The sequence below is a fragment of the Vanellus vanellus genome, assembly GCF_965231255.1.
Source record: "Vanellus vanellus genome assembly, chromosome: 4".
Classification (NCBI taxonomy): Eukaryota; Metazoa; Chordata; class Aves; order Charadriiformes; family Charadriidae; genus Vanellus; species Vanellus vanellus.
The window spans coordinates 54,192,371-54,212,622 of NC_138909.1; the positions used below are offsets into that span (position 1 = coordinate 54,192,371).

Below are 20,252 nucleotides of genomic sequence, written 5' to 3' on the forward strand. Positions count from 1 at the left end.
CCAGCTTCCCTCTCATTTGTTAATTTTTTTTCATGGCTCTTTCTCGTACACATGTGCTGTAAACTGGGCTTATTTTTGAAGAATGGGCATAAAGAAATGACTATCAAGTTAGAAAAATGTTTCAAATAGAGGTTGTCTTCATTGGGAAACATCAGACATTTGAATCTAATCATATGTAGGAATGAAAAATATTCTGCAGCACGTTTTCATTTTGTCGCATTTTGAATATCTTCTTCCTCTTCCACACTGAGAAAAGTAGAACAGAAATAACTCTCTTGATGAGCCACTCAGTTTTAACAAAAACTTGAGCGAGTCAGCCACACAGAACCGGATGGCAGGGGAAACTGAAAAAGTTGTTCTTAACAAGCCCTTGTAAGAGGTGCTCTAATGTACTCTAGGCAATCCTGCTTTAGCAGGGGAGTTGGACTAGATGATCTCTAGAGGTCCCTTCCAAGTCTGAAAATTCTGTGAAGAGAAGAAGAGTGATGGAAGGGAGCATCTGCCTCCTGCTGGATGCTTTATATGTTTGGAAATTTATCTTGCTAACTTGTTTTTTCCATTCCTGCAAGTGTTGTCCTAGGATTCATAAATAAGAAACAAACCAGTTTACATGACAGACGTAAAGAAGAAGGAAAAAAATGTCTAGGTCACTCTCTGTTGACATGTGTTTATATGACGCAGTTCAAAGCTTCAAAAAAAAAATCCATGAGAGATTTGACTATGTAAATATTTGTTAGTTGCCAGATTTGAAAATGAAGAAAATGCAACAGGTCAAATCCTGAAGCATTAACATAGTTCTTTTAAACCAACTACAAATGGGAAAACTTCATCTTAACCATAAATAATTTGGAATATATTATTATTTTAAATCTCCTTCCCTTTTCCTGGTGTGCGCAATATCCTAAAAATGTTGCTTAAAAATCCATGTTTCCTGTGGAATGATTTCTATTGAATCACATTCAGTTTTTGAGGGAGAAAAATACCCCACACCAGTTTTGTGATGAAGCTGCAATTAGCGTATATCTATAATCTTCAATCTAAGGTAAGGCTTTCAGCTGCATAAAGCATGTTCTGATATTCTTAATAATGCAGAAAGAGGATGCTCTGGGGTAAGAAGAAGGAAAATAAGTAAATCAGCTAGTCCAGAGCATCATACTTTCTGTCTTATTTTTATATATATTTATATAAGCAGTCTTGTTAAAAACAAGATTTTGAACAATATTTTTAGTGGTTAAGTACTCACCAGAGAATGTAGAGATTCTACAATCCGATCTGATTTGTTAAACTACAAAATCAGTTTGTCAGTGCCGTATGCTTGAAAATTGTACCCTTAGATTACCTTATATATACTTTTGTGTACCCAAAGAGTGCAAAACTAAAGGTTCAGTTGTGCGGTTTTGAAATGGGTGTTTATTATTTTTTAATCCATTTTCCTCATTAAATGCTTTTGTTTAGTTTTACTTTATAAAAGTATAAGAATAATTTTATAAACATGGAACTTATTAGAATTAGAAAAAAAGTCTATGAATGTTTCATTTATGCAGGAGAAAAATTAAGAAATGGCCATTTTCTTTCAATTCCTATGTCATCCAGATTTCTTAGCTATTTGAAACTGCTATTTTATCTTATAGAATTTCTTCATGTTGTGTAAGAATCACAGTAATTTTTGGATGCTATTTTAAAAACAATTTGTGGAGAAGTCTCTCACCTGCTCAGAGACTATTCATCACTGTAGAAAAGAGTGTTAATTTTATACCTGATCCCCAACACCCAGCAGCACAAGGCACAGCTGCCCTGTCACCAGTGGCAGGGTTCCTCAGAAGCACAGCCTCCCACCTTCTGTTAAGTAACGTTTACTTGCACAAGAAGTTCCCTTGAAATTATTCATGTGAGGAAATAAATGCCACTCATCCTGATTAAGGTGGCCATGGTGACAACAATAGAGACAAGACATTCATGGCTGGATAGGGATAATGCTAACCGAACAGGCAGGTATAATGCTGATTGGTTTGCTGGTTAAAGAAAGAAAGGATGTGTGTATGTAGACAAACCACACCACATAGAATCATAGAAACATTTAGTTTGGAAAAGACCCTTAAGGTCATCGAGTCCAACTTTAAACCTACACAGCCAAACCCCTTTATACCATGTCCTTGAGTGTCACATCTGCTTCCAGGGGTGGTGACTCAACCACTTCCCTGGGCAGCCTGTTCCAGTGCTTGACAACCCTTTTGGTGAAGAAATTGTTCCTATTTTCCTATCTAAACCTCCCCTGGTGCAACTTGAGACCATTTCCTCTTGTTCTATCACTTGTTACTTGGGAGAAGAGACCGACCCCCGCCTCGCTACAACCTCCCTTCAGGTAGTTGTAGAGAGCAATAAGGTCTCCCCTCAGCCTCCTTTTCTGTGGGCTAAACAACCCCAGTTCCCTCAGCTGGTCCTTGTAAGACTTGTGCTCTTGACCCCTCACCAGCTTTGTTGCCCTTCTCTGGACTCGCTCCAGCACCTCAAAGTCTTTCTTGTAGTGAGGGGCCCAAAACTTAACACAGTATTTGAGGTGTGGCCTCACCGGTGCCAAGTACAGAGGGGTGATCACTCTCCTTGTCCTGCTGGCCACACGATTCCTGATAGAAGCGTACCGCTGACACATGCGTACCACTCTGTAGGTTTCCGAATTCCTAGCTCTTGTTTCCTTAAACTTCCGTGTCTAACACTGTACCTGGGACAGCTTCCTGCTGATCTGAATAGGGCTGGGGAAAGGTGACCGACTGTGCCACCTGGCATGCCCTCAGTAGAGCTTTCCTGGCTGTAACACTTGGAACGGTATTTCACAAGCACCAGCTATGACCTGGATTCAAACCCCATGGAAGCTAGGTCCTTCGCCTACCCTTCACCCTGCCCCAGTGTATGCATGCATGTCTAAAACCGGATGGTGGACTACTGAAGTGTGATGCAGTTCTTCCCATTAACTTCAATAGGTTTTGGATTCGGTCTGACAAGGTTTTAGAGCTGCATTATGGATTGCAAAGGCAACTCCCCACTCAGTTTTCATCGCCATTTTACATCTCGGTTCAAGACGACTGTCTCTGTAAGGTAGTACTCACCACAAACAGGGAGACCAGTATTCTGAATTTTTACAGAAGGCATCATTTCTTTCTAAAGAAAGGAAGCAACAAAATTAGATTATAATGCCACAATATCAGGACAAAGAATTTAGCAAAAAAAAAGGAATATTGCTTAAATGAAGAACAATGACTTCTACTTCTTATTGAAAATTTTCTTGATGTTTCAGAAACATGTACTAAAAATGCTGATGCACCGCAGATATCTAATAATAGCAACAGGCATTTAGATTTAATGTGAATATCTCTCTTTGGAAACAGGCGGTGCTTCTGTCATGGCAGCTTCTGGGTCTTTGAAAGTACATAGAGGGCACAGTCTTCAAGCTGGTAAGTATAAGTGGTAATGAGGTACGTGTGTGCATGTAAATTTAAATTAATTTAAACTTAAATTATTTTAAACTTCAGCAAATGTTAAAGGTAATATATGGCTTGACTCCCTATTGTAGGACTTACATATTTCTTTGGGGTTTTTTGCTTTGCAGGGCTTTTGTTAGAAAGGCATTGACAGATGGGATAAGTTTAGAAGAGGCAGTGACAGATGAGATAAGTGTCAGAGCATAGGCAGTAATCTTATTCACAGCGGTAAAATGCTGCCAGCACTCTAACAAAGGGCACCCACCAAAAAAACCCACCTCAGGCCCTGAGAAATCCTGTACTCTAGCAATGAGGTGGTGGGAAAAAAAAAACCCACCACATTTGAAGATACTTCTTCATGATAATGGAGAAAGAAACAACAGCAGCAGATAAAATTATGAGTGTTTGTCATTCAAAATTAATCCAAGTATGTTCAATCTATGGGCATAGCATTTTTCCTTGCCTTGTTTGAACTGGGGTGGAGTCTGAAATCATGAGGGAACCTGGGCATCGTTTTTCAGCTTAGTGCTCTGGAAGGACCGATGATGTTGTGCAACCTGGCTTCTTGCAAAGATGATGATTTGCACTTGGAAAGTGCAAAAAAAAATCTTTGGAAGGGCTAGTTTAAGCATTCTCTACAGAGCTTTGTCAGAAATCAAGAAGTTAGCCATCATGCTGGAGGTGGAATTTTAACAAGAGTCTTCCAGATGCTCCCAAGATCACCCACTCACTTCTCCCTGATTCATACATTCAAGACAGCTTTGCCCTCACATCGATGTACAGCAAAGCACACTGTTGACTTCAGTGGCCTTCAGTGTGAATACTTGTAAAAACGTCCTAACATTTATTTCCTTGCTGTTGCACTCATTAGAAAATGCTGGCATCACCACCACAGAAAAGTCAACAGTAGCCACTGTTTATACTTTCTGAGACTTTTCAGTATGATTATTCAGATTAGAAGGTTACAAGTGAAAACCAGAAAATCATATGCTTTGTTTTCATTGTGCAAATTCCTAAATCCAAAGTTGTTGATGATGTCCCTGTATTCTAGGTCCTAAGGGTGGTTATGAGCTGCTGACACTTCCTGCAGAACCCGGAACTCCTACTTGCCCTGAGGAACCTGGTGAGTACAAGTCTTTGTGGCCAGTTGCATCAGAGGACACTAACATCTCCTGTTTCTTTTTCCTTTTCCTTTTTTGTTGTGCTCTCCTTTAAATCTTTGTTTTTGAGGCGTTGCCCTTTGAACATGTCAGCTTTGCAGGTGTGCTCACGCACGCACATACACTTATCTCAGGGCTGTGTTTATGGTGTTGGTTTCCTTTCCGTGTTATTTATCACACATTTTTGAGAATGGTGCCTACATAGGGTAGGAATTATGAATAACTAACACTTGCTGAAGGAAAGGCTGTAATACTAGTTTCCAATATAATTCTCCTCTTCCCTCCCCAGTCATGCTACATTTTTCTTCCTTTTTCTCCTCATTTCAATGCCACTGCATTTTCTCTTTTACTCTTCTCCTGTTATTTGCTTGACTATCTTTTTTCCTTCCTACCTTTCCCCCTTTCTCCTCAAGCAGTCATGATAATTCTGCCAATTCTTTCAGAATGTCTCCAAGTGCATTTTTGGTCTGGTTTTCTCCCAAACTCTCCCTCCTTAATGATCTCAAATTCTGATCCTCTGACCCCTCTTGTTAAGCATCTTCTTCCTCTGTCCACTCAGAAAGGACCACTGAAAGCGCTGTCTTTGTCCATTGCTCTCTCTGTGTGCCTTGTTTTCTTAGGAGGAGCTTTTGACTGTCTTGTACTTTTCAAATAAACTTTTCTCTTCAAACAAATATAAGCCAGTTTTTAGTGTCTAATGAGGGGTTTTTTTTTGTTTGTTTGAAGGGAAAATGAAAAGCCAAATATTTCTATGTTTACAAAGAAAGCACAGTTTCTATTAAGACAGCACAGACTAAACAACAGAAGACTTTTCCTTTCCTTCCATTCCAGTTTGCCCCACTTTGTTCTTGGTTTGTTTTTTTTTCCTTCGAGAAGAATATTCAATTGTTGCCAGGGTTTCTTTGTTCTGTGTTTTTCTTTTGCTTTTCTTGCACAAAGCCCTACCAATTAATATATTTTTCTCCATGTGTCTTTTTTTAGTTCTCAGGGAAATCACTTGTCTCGTCTGCGCTGGGTATGACATTCAGCTTCCTGAAACCTTTCAACTATTTAGCTCTATAGAGAAGTTTACTAGTTTTCATGCTAGCTAGCTTTGAGGAGACTTCACGTCAACTCCTGCTACATCACTTTAACAACCTATAGAAAGATCTCATAAATTATCTTTTCCTTCATGACTATTCATGACTGTATTAGTCCTTAAGACTGTCATTTGCTTACAACTGTAACTATTTGGGATGCAGGTTTTCAAGGTTATGGTTCTGGTGAATCTCTTTTGGCATAGTCAGGCCAAATTCCTTTGAAATACCTTTGAAATAATTGAGAATAATTTCTGAGAATGGCTTTTGATGAGGATATAGAAATTTCTTCTGTTGGATTTTTTTTTTTTTTGTCCTCTTCATTTTATTTCTAACACCTGGCTTTGGAACAACAACTTGAAGTCTGATGGTCAGAAAAATGTTTGGTTCCTTCATGGATGTTCCTATGTTTTCTTTATGAAAATCTGTCAGAAAACCGGCCAACTTTCCAGGCTTTTAAAATTTTGGACTGCATAGTAGACTCCTTTCATTTAAATAGCTTAAGCCTGGAGAGATTCTGTTATCCAGGAACCTGCTGTAGCCTCTGACAACTCTTCCTGTTGCCTGACTTTTTGTGAGTTATCTCTGCTATTCATAGCACAGTCTGAGAAGAAGAAAAGGTTCCCCCTAATGGTCATTCACAGCTGCTGTTGGTTGGATATATGAAGTCATTTTCTCCTGGGCTTTAAAAATCCTTGAGCACCTACTGCCTCTCCATTCACATCTCAACAGTGTCTGAATTGGTGGAAAAGAAAAGTAGGGATTTGGATGAATAAAGCTTTGATACAAGTTTTATGTGGGGACAAGGAAGGGCTTAAAGGGAGACCTTCAGGGAGAAGGAGAACCTGAAAGTGTTACCATTTTTCCTCTGCACTCCTCTGTCCCAATTTGACTTAACAGCAGAAAGCATTTGAGGGTAAAAACTTCAACTGGACTGGACAGGCAGGTAATGACTAGCTTGCTGAGTAGGACAATGAGAATGTGACTCAAAGCCTTGCACAAGCACAGAGGGAATACAGGTTTGTATTTGGGTCTCCCGCTTTCTCTCTTAGTTTCACTTCTGACAGGATTAGAATAATTGAAAGCAGGACTAGAAGAGGCCTTGAGAATTCATCCAGTAGACAAAAAAGTTGTCTTTAAGTCAGAATTGCTTTATAGAGAACTGTTTCCTGGTAGGTGTTAGTCTATCTCTTTTTCAGAAATTTCTAGATGCAGAAATTCTTCAACTCTGTGGGATTTCCTCTGGCGTTCTTATGATCTTTACAATTAGAAAGGTTTTCCAACTGTCTAATCTTCTACTTTTTTCCTGCAATTAAAGTCTTTAGTTACTTGGTCTGTCGCCACTGGGTATCATTCCTATCTTTTTCGACTCAGTGCAGGGAAACTGTCAACATTGTCTCCTCAGTCTTGCTTTGCCCTTGCTTTGAACAGCTCTTCATTCCCTGGTTTTGGGACATACTTTCTGAACTTCTAGTGGTTTCTGTCTTGCAGATGATACAACAGTTCACATCCTCCTAGAACAGGTTTCTTCATATAAGGCTTTACTAACCTGAGTTAGAGCTGGAAGCCTTGTGAGGTAGTGTTGCATACATTGCTTCTGTTTGAAAATTTCTGCATAGTGTTTGCTTTCTGTCACAACATAGAGACATCATTGGCCGTGGTCTGTGGTCTTCTGCACAGACCTTGACTCGATCAGTCTCTGAGGATCTTTTCTGTACAAACCTTAGTCTTCTCATGTTCCATCTACATCCGAGAAATGTGCTGTTTGGCAAGCTGAGTTGTTGCTGCTGAATGTTGGCTTTCAGGACATTTGACGGAACATTGAGCTTTTATGAAATCCACATTGGTCATTGCAAACAGCTTCTATAATAACGTGTTACTTATTTCAGAAGGGGCAGTAGGTTATTCAGCTGATGTCCCTGCATCAGATCGACCCCACAGTGAGACAGCCACCTATGTGAATATTCCTGTCAGCCCTACTTCCAAAAAACAGCTTCATTACATGGAACTGGAACTTCAAGAACCTAGCACAAGCATAAGAGGTAAGGAAGTCTACAATACCCTTTAAACAGCAAAGGAAGCAGTAAATGTAGACTGGATTGGGAATCCTAATTTCTCATCTACCCATAGGCTCTTGCTAACAGAGGAGTTCAACCCTGGTATGTTTGTGAGGCAGTTTTTGTAATTACCGACTCTTTTGGAAAAGATTTTGAAGTAAAGAGGTTCTATAAGAGGCTGCATCCCTCTGACAGGTACATTGTATATGCACTCCTTCTCAAGTGAACATTTCTGTGTCTGGGGAGTTTGACAGACAGTAATTTGCTTTGTGTTCTCAAGATTTTCATCGCACATATTAGGACTACACTTACTTAATTTTTCTTGCCTGGCTACAGAAACAGGGCTGTGGATGTAGGTGTGCAGGGCTTGCTCCTGAAGATACTGACTCTGGAGCCACGCAGCAAATGCTTAAGAATAGAACACAGTGTTCTTCTATCTGCTCTCCATGAGGAGGTATGAAAGTCCTACAGAGAGGAGACCAGCCCAAGTACTTGATTTTTTAAAATTATTCTTTTGTTCTTTTTTTGATCTTCTGGATCTGGGTATTTTACTTCTAATTCTTAACTTGGACAATTAGCACATAAAAATGCATTATAGCTAGCATGTATTGTCATTTAGAGATGCGTTCCTCCTTACAGAAAGCCCTTAATCAGGATCTGGCGTTTAATTGCTCACACTTGGTATTAATGGGTTTTCCATAGTTTTCAGCTATTGAGATTTTAATTTGTATACTTTTAATTTCAGCAAGTTTATTAACTTTGAAATGCAGCACCTTCCCATTTAGTTGTTTATATGGCTCTAGTTAAGTAATTCTAAGCTTCTCCCAGATTTTAATGTATTTCTCTGTACAACACCCTGTTGAGATGTAAAAGTGATGTTTTATCTTCATTGTAAAGACAGTGAACCAAGGCACTAAGAATGGAGAGCCAAATTCCATAAACTGACGTAAACTCCTAAATGTCAACTACCCTCCTATGCTCAACTTGTATAACTTTGAAGGTGCCTCTAATGACCATAATTATTTTATTTTTTCACACATTAAACTTTTCCCAGCCTCCAGAGTTATACACGTGCATCTATGCAGAGCTGCGCTGCTCCTGAACAGACTGAGCAGCTTTTATCTCCCTTATTGCCAATTATTGGACTAAATTGTCATTCTGTCTAAGGCTGAAGGTGGTTGATCTGGTAAATGTTCACAGAATGCCAAATCCAGACAAAGAACAATCCCTGCCAACTGCCCTAATAATGATGTTTTCTTTCAAATAGCAGGTGTTACTCACTTACTTACTAGTAGCCTGCTGATGATGCCTCCCACAAGTGGAAGAGCTGAGTTCAATTTCGTCTTCTACTGGGAGGAATAGGGGTGGAGATTCAAACCTGGGGCAGAACTGGAAGTCGTCTTTTGCTTATTTGAAGAAAACCAGATAGCTAAAATATGTAGATAACAAAGCTTTGGAGGGTTTTTTTGTTTGTTTGTTTTGTTTGTTTGTTTGGTTGGTTGTTTTTCCAGTTGTGATTATCATCGTACTTCCTTTACAGAGCTTGCTTTAAGACCAGACCAAGATGATCTAGGAAGTTTCTGGAAGAAGTGTCTCAATAGCTTAACCCTGTGTCAGTTTTACCCAGGAATATATGAGTATAGTCTTTTACATGATTTCATTTGGTATTTCAGGGAGCGGATCATCCCGTTATGTGCAGATTGACATTGCAGCCACTGAGACAGCCCACAAAGTGGGAACGCAGCACGCGCAGTGCCGGGAGGAGCGCTTGCAGGAGCTAGAGCAAAAGAAGAAAGGGGGTCAGCAATGACCTGTCTAGGAAAGAACTTCTGGCTCACCATAAATTGGTACTAATTTATCTTCCAAAAGATTCACAGTTATTGTAAAAAGCACTCATACAAAAAGCTGCCATTGCTTATTGCATTTACACCAGATTCATTCCAATATCTTGATTCCTAATTGGAAAGCTGGTAGCATGAGGGGGGGTGTGGGGGGGCTTTATTTTGATTTTAGTTTGGTTGTAAAGTCCTGATTATTTTTCATATGCGATGACAGATGTAAGTTACCTTTTTCTATCATTCTAAAACCCTGGACAACCTGGAACCAATTCCAGTGTTTATTAAACGGTGGCATTTTCTTTAAAAATAAACAACTTGAATGTGTGCAGATAAGGGAATGTGAGTGTGTGCCTGGTAAGTGTACACATATGTTTGCATGTGTGCATATGTATGTATGTACGTACACGTTACTGATAAAATATATGTATATATCTGAGTGTATAAAATATGTAAAGCCTCTATTAATATATTAATGAACTCTTACAAAAGCAAGAAAATTCAGTGCCTGATTTTTTTCAGGCACAATTTTATTCAATTTATATGCTTGTTTATGGACATGCTTAACGTTACCTATGGGTAAATCAGTTTTATACCTCACCAAGAGTTCCATAGCTTTGGCTAAAGCTGCTCAGATTTAAAAGGTGCAGTGTCAGGGGTGCATATTTGTATGCATACAGACAAGAGCAGGCACAAAAAAGTTATTTAATTTAATTAAAGCAAAGTGATGTGAAGGGACATTTTCGGTGCTTTTCTTCTTAAAAACCCTGTATCAAACCATAGGCTTTGATTCATAGTTGCTGACTACCTGTAGTTCTTAGCAATTTTCCTGGAGTTGAACATATGTATCACTTTGAAAATCAGGTCTCAGGTTTCTCATACAGAACATTTTAAAATCAACATACTCAAAAGAAACATTCACTTTTGAAAACTGAGTCCTTTATTTATATCTCCAAAACTATCCCTAATATAAACCAGCATCAAAAGCAGATAATCTACCTTGAATCTAAAACTTCCATTGAATGATTCTCTGCTGTCCCTAAATAGCATAAAACCAGTTCTGTGCAAGAGGGTGATGTTTTCAGAGACATTGCAGAATCGAGGCACAACAGGATCTTCTATACTAATATAGGTTTATCCAGAAGTCTTTGACATCTTGCTTTTGTACAGTAAGATTGTACGATTCAAAACTTGACTTCGTTTCTTGTGTTGCATTGTCTATGTAATTCTTGTCCTCTACGTACTTGTCCTGATATGAAATGTTATTTGAATAAAATGTTACGGTGGTGGAACTACGCTAACAAAGCAGTGTACTTACAAAGAAAGCAGAATTTTGGCCTGCAATAACATATCAGCTACGGCTTCCAGAAGTTACCAGGAGTGAAACCTTGGGTATCATGATTTTTTGACTGTGTCCTCTTACGATACAATATCACAGTTCAATGATGTTTTTCAGATATGCATTATAATTCTTATTGGTGAGTGGAAGTTTTGTACCAGTGAGGGTTGCACTAAGTGACTTAAAAGAAGAGGCGGGTGTTTGGTTTTGAGGCAGAATTTAACCTATAAATTTATTTGAATGTAGCCTCAATAGTAATGTAAAATACCGTCTCTCGAATAAATAAAAATGTGTTTGAGAGTTGACAGTTGCCATTGCCCTCTGTGCTGTGCTAAGATGTACTTTTCTGTTTATCAGCCTAGCATATTTCTGAAGGGAAAAGAACTATTTCTTATGAGGTTCCCAGTTTAAAAGATTTTTCTTGTTTGACAAATGGACAGTGGTGATCTGTTTTGTAAACACGTACTCAGTCCAACTGGAATGGCCTGGGCTTACAGCTCCTTGGGACCAGGTTTATCTAACTGAACTGCTATTCAATTAAGGGTCTTCCACTGGAGGACTTGCAGGGTTAAATGTCTTGCTATGAGCCTAATTATATTTAATATTTAATATGAGCATAGCTTGCCCCATGCACTGAAATGCAGTGTTTTCCATCATGATATATAATGAAGCTGTAATATTTCTATTGCAAAAATCTGTTTACCGGGAAAATATATTACCCAGGTTCTCTACAAAGACTGCCTTTCTGTACGTTATTCAAAATTGCTTGCATTCAGTCCTGGACTTGCAGCATGGGTAAAAATTTGACACAATAGGAAAGGTCATCAGATGATTGCTGTTGGCCTTACAGGAGGAGTCACAATTTTAAAAATATATTTTTCAGATTAAACTGGGCTGTGAACATGGTGCACATGTATTTGTGTAGGGCATAGTAACTGCAGCTAGGATTAGCTAGATGGCTGGATAGAAATTTATACTTATAGCCTTTGTTAATTTCAACGTAATTATCCTATAAGGTTTTCCACAAATGGAGTATTTTACTTTTTAGACTTCTGTTTCTCTTTTTGTACTTAGCTTCGATAAGACAAATAGAACAGATGACTTTTGCTTATTTCCTAAATTCAGTTTGTATTCTCATGCAGTACATGTTGTCTCGGAGGCTGAAGCAGGAAGCCAAACCTTATTATTGCATGTGGTAAAAACTGGTTGGTGGTTGTTTTTGCAGTCCCTTGCAGGCCTCCCTGTCGAGTTACAGGCTTGGCGTTTCTGTTTAAGAAATGAAAGTTTTCTCATTTGAGCAGCAGGAGCTGACAGAAAAAGTTTTCCTAAATAAATAATATAATGTGCTTTCAATTTCCGGTGACGGACTGGGGAAAATGGAAGTCAAACCATAATCCTATGAGCGGGCCTGGGCGCACCATATAGCTTCCATGGGTTCGCTCTAGTACTGCTGTTAATGTGGAACAGTTAGGGGTTTATTCACATGCCTTGCATAAACCTTGTGCATTAAGTGGTCTAAAATATAGTTTGTGATGATTCCAGATTCAGAGCTCTTTGCAAAACACCCAAGAGATCTCCCGCACTTTTGGAGAGAAATGTGATTCGTAACATCTGCTGGTACAAACGGAGGCTTTGATAACTTTTTGGTTAGCATTCTCCTATAGTCAGTTCTTCTCCTGCCCTGACCGGGAGTATGAGGAATTAATTGTCAGAAGAACAAAACAATGGGATGTGGCTGATACTCGTGTAAGATGTTCTTGAAGTACTTTAACATGGCAGAAGTGCTCTCAGTGATGAGAAAACACGCTGCCGACATGTGCGGTGTTTGGGCATAACTGCCAGTGTGTTGTGTACGTCTCTCTTTCTTTCTGACAGTCCTACTCAGCAGGTTACTGCCAAATTCAGTGGTTTTTATGGTGTTGTTCATAAGCTGTTATGGAACATTTTTATAGGCAAGTATTTGGGTGATGGAATTTCTCCAAGTTAACATGTGCTGCAGGACGGAGGGCTGGAGTTTGGGAGGCATTTAATTGCCCAACCATGCAAATAGTTGTCTGGGTTTTAATAGTGCTCTGGCACCTAATTGTGGAAAATGCCGGTAGGTGTCTTTACACATCTAAATGTGTGTGAAAATCTGCCCCAAGAGTTGTTTTTAGCAAATAGCTTGGAAAAATGCCTCATTTTCCTCTCTGCTGTAAACAAAACAGTTTTAATTACTGCAGCTTGGAAAACTATACTCCTAATAGAATCATAGAATGGTTTGAGTTGGATGGGACCTTCAAGAACATGTAGTTCCAACCCCCCTGCCATGGGCAGGGACACCTCCCACTAGACCAGGTTGCTCAAAGCCCCATCCAGCCTGGCCTCATAACTTGAATTATGAGTGATTACATTTTTGTTACGAGATGCTGAAACATGCACCCTTTGGTAAGCACCTTTTCTAGTTTGTCTGGGATAACAGGCATACTATTGTTAAAATGACCCCAGGGAGAAGACTCAGAATTTTATGAATGAGAAGACTCAGAATTTTAAAATGATGCATTTTTTCAGATGAAAGTGCTATTACATTTTTATGTCAATTTTTATCTGGGAAGATGCTCAGCTCTCATTTGGCCAGTCTTACAAACATTATTTTGCAATCTAGGTTGAAAGGAAATGTTCATTTAACATCATATCGCAATAAGAACAAACAAAACAGAGCAAGGACAGAAGAATTCGAAGTTTTTAAATGGATATTTGTAAGGAGTAGCTCTGTAAACATGTGACTTCTCAGCATAGGTGAGTAAAATAAAGGAAAAGTGTCACTTCTAAAGAATATGGGTGGGTTCTGATGAGTTCAGTTTCATGCTTTCCCTAAAAGATGACGGGCTTCGGGGTAGCCTTACTCCAAGGCTCAGGACAGTGATGATCAGGTGGATACAGATTAAAACCAGCTCTCCTGTGGGCTTTCTTTAAATGACTGGAACATAAGTGACAGGAAAATGCATGCAATGCACAGCCTGGATTCTGATACAATAAAGAGGTTTATAAGGTAGTGGGCAGGTTTAGGAAAGTGCAGCTGCCAGGTGAACTTTGAGTTTAGTAAAAACTTTAGGGTAAGTGGAAAGTAACTTTAAAACTTGCTTGCTTTCAAACGTTTGTCTGCATCTAGAAATAATTCAGATTTATTATCCCACTGTGTACACAGAGGCGTATATAACACCACCGTTTTACTGAAATAAGAAGTGTCAACTTATTTGAGGACTGTGCAGTGGGGGGGTGGGATCAGAAAGCAGATTTAGCATGACAGTAATTTGTCTCTACAGTACATTATACTGTTGTGAAATCCTTAAAAAAAAAAAATATATGTATATATATAAAGCCCTAGCACCTGCTATTGTATAAGTTAAATTTTACTCATCTGTGGGCTGAGCTGGCAATTTACGGATAGTTCATAAACAGAAAATAGAGCAGATTCCATGCTCGGAAGGAAATCTGGCCTTTGGATACCAAAGTTGTATTACGTAACGAATTGCTCAGATTCATCACACATCGGTGTCTCTGTTCGCTACAGTTGGAAGATGTACCCTGAGGCTGACCTTTTACTCTGTCCTTTTACTGCCAGCAGTCAGCAGTACTGGACACAAATTGGGAAGCATGGGAAGGATTTGTTTCTGGAGTCTGATGGAGGAGTAGGTAGGGGACAGCAGAGAGCTGGAAAGCAAGTTGTCCTTGTTGGCCAGCTATTGTACAGCCAGAAGAAAAGGTCAGTGACAGGGTGACAGAAGAGTACCGGAGTCTGTAAAATGGAGTGTTTGGGCCAGAGCTGGAGACTGCTGCGTGAATTGCTGCTTCTTGTACAAACTGTGGTTGTAGCAACGAAGTGGAGTTTCCTGGAACAGGCTGAGGTTGCCATTGTGTCCTCGGCCAAACAGAAGATGTTCCAGCACTGTGTCTACCAGGAATGGAGCGGAAACTATGGGATGGTTAATGCCGATGTCCACTCTAAGGAGGCAGACTGCCGTGCTCCACGTGTGAGAGAGTGTTTCTCACTGTCCTTGCATCCAGTCATGCAAACAGCTTGAGTTTGTACTGTATATGTGGTCTAGACCTTGGAAGGATTACCCTCCATATCTGTTTTTTCTCCTCTGTGGAAAGTATATAAAAGGTTACTGTGTATATTGGGTGAGGGGTGGGGGGAGGTGGGCCCTGCTGTGACACGGAGAGCACCCTGACCTGACATGAAGGTGCACCTAATTCTGCGTTCAGCTATACCAGTGTTATTTCCAATAGCTGGGAGATTTGCTAGAGATGGATCAGGTCTACTGAAAGCCCAGGAACCGGTCTTTGATGAATTTTTGCCATCTCTGTGCTTTTGATGGTGACTGCGTGATACTAGAGACCGTAAGTGATAGCTGTGAGAAGGCATTTCCTGTGGTGATGGGACTTGAAGTCCCAGGTGGGCTGCTGTTGAGATTTGCTGACACTAGATACCCCCTCCAGCACGTGTATCTCTGGCCAAGTCCTCCTTTACACTGAAAACATTTAACATGTTTACACGCTCTCATTGCTGTCCAGCTGGTTGAAGACTGTCGAGGTGCAAGTTATGGCCTACAGCTGGCCATATCTTCGGTTTGGGCTGTGACGGGGACCCTGTCTGTCTGTGTACCAGCATGGCGCTTGGCCTGAGCAGTGCAGGAAGAGCCAGAAGCAACTGGACAAAACAAAACTTAGTGGCCAAGCAGCGAGGTTGTTAACGTGAAAACGCCGAACTACCTAGCCCTGCTCTCAGCCTCCGCGGTGTCACTGGAAAGCTGTAAGTGGTCATAGCTGAATAAGATGAGTTGCTCTGTTCCTTGGTTTGAAGGAGCTGATGAGAATTCATGTCTATTCTCAGTGTGCACTTGTGGCTAAATATGCTCACTCCTGTCTCCTCTGTAATCCTAGAGATGTGCTGCAGCAGCACTTTGAGTTGGACTTTGACTTTCTGATCGCCCTATTTGGGTACGTTGGCTGTTTTTTTCTTTCAAAAATTCTAGCATGGCTGTTTATACAGGTGGCAATAAAATGAGAAGGAAAACAATTCCTAAGAATATCTCTGGAAAATCATGTTCTTATCCTGAATTAATAACTACTCATGAATGAAACCTTTGTTTTGGAGTTCTGCAAAGCTCATTTCTCTGCAGGGGAATGAGGGTCAGTTTGCACAAGACCTGAAACAATCGATCAGTGGTAAGGGTTTAGTGACACCAGCAAACCGAGGCTAACGCGCACATTGTCTAAGACATAGACAGATCGCGGTCATTAGCTGCTTGAAGAAGAGCTCAGAGGAGGGTAATTCAAATGTTCCAGGCCACATTTACCTGGGTGGAAGGTGTTTAGACTGTTGGAATGTGGTTTTCCTGTAAGAATCTGTGTCAGTTCAGTACAGATTAGGAACAAGGTATAAACTGAAAACTTCCTTACAAAAATTGGGAGAAAATGACTGCGTTTCCCACTGCCAGGAGTCTGATGTGGAAATGAAATGAGCAGTAATCCCAGATTTTGAAGCTCTTGCCATGGAAGTATCTTCTTTCGGAGATGTCACTTTTTGCACATAGTTCTTCTCACTCCCCTTTTGTTTCCTTGAACTTCAAAACGGAACAAATACCAGATCATCAATGACCCCAGGAACTGGTATGAATGACGACTCCTTACACTGTGAATGGGCATATGTGGAATCGGAAATGGGAGTCCCAGAACTTGGATGTGAATTGAGGTTGGAGAAAGGACCCTTTCCCCATTGAAGGGACGTTTAGTTAACGGTTCTGGTTCAGATGTCTTCTTGTATTAGATCCAACACTCACTTTGCCCTATAGAAATCTGCAGGTTTCAGTTACAGTAGACCAATTCTTAACAGGCAACCTTTGAGACTGAAAATGATGAATTTTATTCAAATTGTGTGCAGGTTTCTTATAAGCTCACACGTCAGTGAAGGAACAGAATATCTATGTGCTGTATTAATGTGAACATTGTTTTTATGTTCACATGTCAAGCATCAAAATCTGTGTACTATTTTCTTTTTGATTTAGGAGAGTGCTCTTCTGTTGTGTGGTGGGATAATACACATGAAGATTTGGGTATGTAAGTGCATTAAGGGCTATTGACAAAAGCACCTGGGTTACAATCATTGCTGTAACATATATGGCTCAACTGGAAATATTTACTGTGGATGAGAGTCTACAGATTTATTTTGGCTCAAGTAGACAGATTTTATGAACGCTTCCATTTAAGACTGTGGATACTAGTAAGAGAAATCCGTACAGCCTTCTTTTTATGTAGATTAACAACCTGGTTCCCAACTGGTGCCATGTGAGTGGCCGGAAATACATGTTAGCTGGGTGTTGTATTTGGAAATGTAGATTCTGGTATTGAGAAGCTGTTTGTTAGATAACGTAGCTTATATGGAAAATGCACTCTTTGTCTTTCATAGCTCCCTGTTCTCTGTTACAAAGGTAGGTCTGTTGGTACTGAAAGCAATGTTCTATTCCATTTATTGGCTTATATTTAATGATTTTTGTATTTATTTCTTCTAGTCTAACTAAATGCTATGGATAGAAATATTACATTTAAAAAGGATTTTAGAACTGCCTGTGCACTACTTACCGGTAGATTTTTGTATGTGAAATGGCACCTTTTTAAACAAACAAACAAAACAAACCCCAAACACAAATACCTCTCTGCAGCAGTGCCAAATGATGACAGGGAAGGTCTGTGGATGTCAAATATGTTGTGAGCCGTGTGTTACCTCTGCCTGGGTTAGTGCTGAGCTGAATGCTGTACTTGGGCTCTTGAGACGTGGTGCTGGGTTAGTGCCTGCAGAGGAGCTCACAGCAGCCTGGCTCCCAGTGCAACACTCTGGTTTCTGGGCACTGTGGCACGCTGGATCCTGGCTGGGAACTGCATTCTTTCGTGGAGCATAACTGCACCAATTCACCTAAACTCATGTACTACATAAATGGCAGAACTGAAACTATGATGAGCTCGGGCTCCTGCCAGCTCCCTTTAGGGTCAGCGGGGCGAGACACCTGCTTAAGCAGAGCTATGGACCCTGTGTGCTGGGATCTAGGTAGCGTACGCATAGGTGTGCTTCGTGTCCTTGAGCTGGGAGCTGCCTTCTGCTCCCCAGTCAGGGTGTGAAGCCCTTCTGAAGCCCTTCTAAATACTCAGCCAAGATCAGCTGTTGAGGCAGACACATCCTTGAAGCCAAGCTGGGTTTCTCCATCTCTTGCTCCCTGTCACCTTCTGTGGAAATGCTGCATTACCCTGGGTAGAAGGAGCCCACAGAGGAGCCTGACACCCAGGAAGCAGGAGGAGATCCCTACCAAGGATCCTGATTCCTGAGCACTGAGATCCCGTACCTGCAGGAACTGGGTCACTACTGGGAGGTGGCGCTGGAAAGTCAAATGACACCTCAGCTTACAAAATGTAAATGATCTCCGCTTGCAGAATTTAAATATTCTAGCTATAGCCTGATCTATTAGGCACCAAAATCCCTTGGCATAGCGGCCGTTCCCTATTTGTCTTGGCAGAATGATGCAATCTGAGCTCCTCCACCAGCATGTAGGACATAGTGTTTAAGAAGGACTTGGTTATTTTTGTTATATTTAATGCCTTGTGTATTTATTCCCCTCTCATTTCCACCCCCAACCTGTTTAATAAATAAAATCTGTCCTCGGTGAAATCACTAGCATTTATTTAAATGGAAGTTCTTTTTCAGGGCAGAATTTGACAGACCGTATAAAGCATAAAATGTTCTTCCCCCGCCCCCCCAAGAAAGGCAGTTCTTTCCTCCTTCTTCTGCTCCTACTTTTGTATTTCAAATTGTTTCTCAGAGTGGTTTGAAAAACTTGGTAATTTGAATAATTACAAAAGGATCAGATAAAATACCCATTAAGGAAGAGGCGAAGATTCAACCACTGTTTAAAACCTGTGAGTTCTTTCCTATTCAGATGTCTCTGCCACACAGTCTCACCTGTGAACTCCATTATTCACCTTTCACTATGTACAGGACTGGAAGCATATTTCATTTATACCTTTTTTCTGGGCTTTGAATTTTTGTTGCTATTTACAGAAACTCAAGAATGGTGACTCAAGCTATATTTTAATCTTTAATGTCTCAAAGCCTACCTTCTCTTGTTATTTTGGATTATTGTCTTTGGATGCTTAAAATCTGTAATAATTAACTGACATACATATATTGATGCGTGGAAGGCGCAGACTATAGAACTGAGTGAAATCAGACACTACAACTCACTAGCCTGTGCACTGTCCCCAGATCTCAAGAGTAAAGACATGGTACAGCCACCGCTGCACGGTACAGACATCACCTCTGCTTACAGAGCAGCTCTGCACTTGGTGACAACCATTACCACTGCTGATCTGACCCTGGTTATGTGTTCTGTCAATCCAGCCCCCTGAGCAATTCCACAATTCTTCAGGCATTCTTCAAGAAGCATATCCTATTTCAGGTACACACCTGAAACCCAGCTTTCAGCAATGCCTTCTTACGTGGAGCATACAGCTACTCTGCCTGCCTTGATTGTAGGCTGAGATATTCATGTTGCTTTCCCTTGTGCAACAGACTTCCCCTGAGCAGCAGTGTCTTAATATGCTCAGTAAAAGCTTTTCCATTCATGTACAACATAGCTAGGATTGCTGAGCAAGAACTGCTCAGATTTCAGTGCTTTGCTTAGTTCCCTTACTCTGCTGATGTACTTAGTACACGCATTCAGATTCTTCACCCAGGAGCCAGTGGCGTGGGCCTCTCCCCATCCAAGTTACAAAACAAGGCTACAGCGACCGACCACCAAACTGACCTGTGGTAGATGCATCTATTTCTTACTCTACCAAAGGGAAAAATGAAGGACATACAGTGAGCACCTTCCACACATAATATAGACTACATTTCTATTGTGCATTCACCTTGAAAAAAATCACGATGAAGATAAACCTGTAAGACACAGCTACTGCGGTGTTAAAGGCGGCTGAATAGCCCTTAAAGTGATAGTCTGGGGAAGAAATGGTGTGTAGCATCTAGGAAAAAACCAAAACAGTTCTCATGAATGGGTTTTAGCTATTTTTGGGTTTACTTTTTTTAGCTTACCAACCAAATGGGACATACACCATGAACTATGTGAATTGAATCGTCGCTAAGACTGCTAATATTAATGGTAGCTTCTGTTTTTTGTGATGGACTGATTCTCTGAAATATAAATAACTATCAGCTTACAAAGAAGAGAAAAAAAAAGCAGCTTGCTGCTGCAAAGATATCCAGAATCTCATAGTAAG

At 40.4% G+C, this 20,252-nt stretch overlaps 1 protein-coding gene across 1 annotated transcript in view; it reads left to right on the top strand.

Annotated features, from left to right (window-relative positions):
* The window catches only part of DOK7 (docking protein 7), a 69,956-nt gene extending 60,364 nt beyond the window's left edge, over nucleotides 1-9,592 (top strand). Inside the window, exons 9-12 of the mRNA XM_082482642.1 lie at nucleotides 3,384-3,449; nucleotides 4,528-4,599; nucleotides 7,602-7,754; nucleotides 9,443-9,592. Of these exons, the coding sequence (XP_082338768.1) occupies nucleotides 3,384-3,449; nucleotides 4,528-4,599; nucleotides 7,602-7,754; nucleotides 9,443-9,579 (428 nt within the window). The 3' untranslated portion in view covers nucleotides 9,580-9,592. The remainder of the gene's footprint in view (nucleotides 1-3,383; nucleotides 3,450-4,527; nucleotides 4,600-7,601; nucleotides 7,755-9,442) is intronic.
* The last annotated feature ends 10,660 nt before the right edge of the window (nucleotides 9,593-20,252 follow it).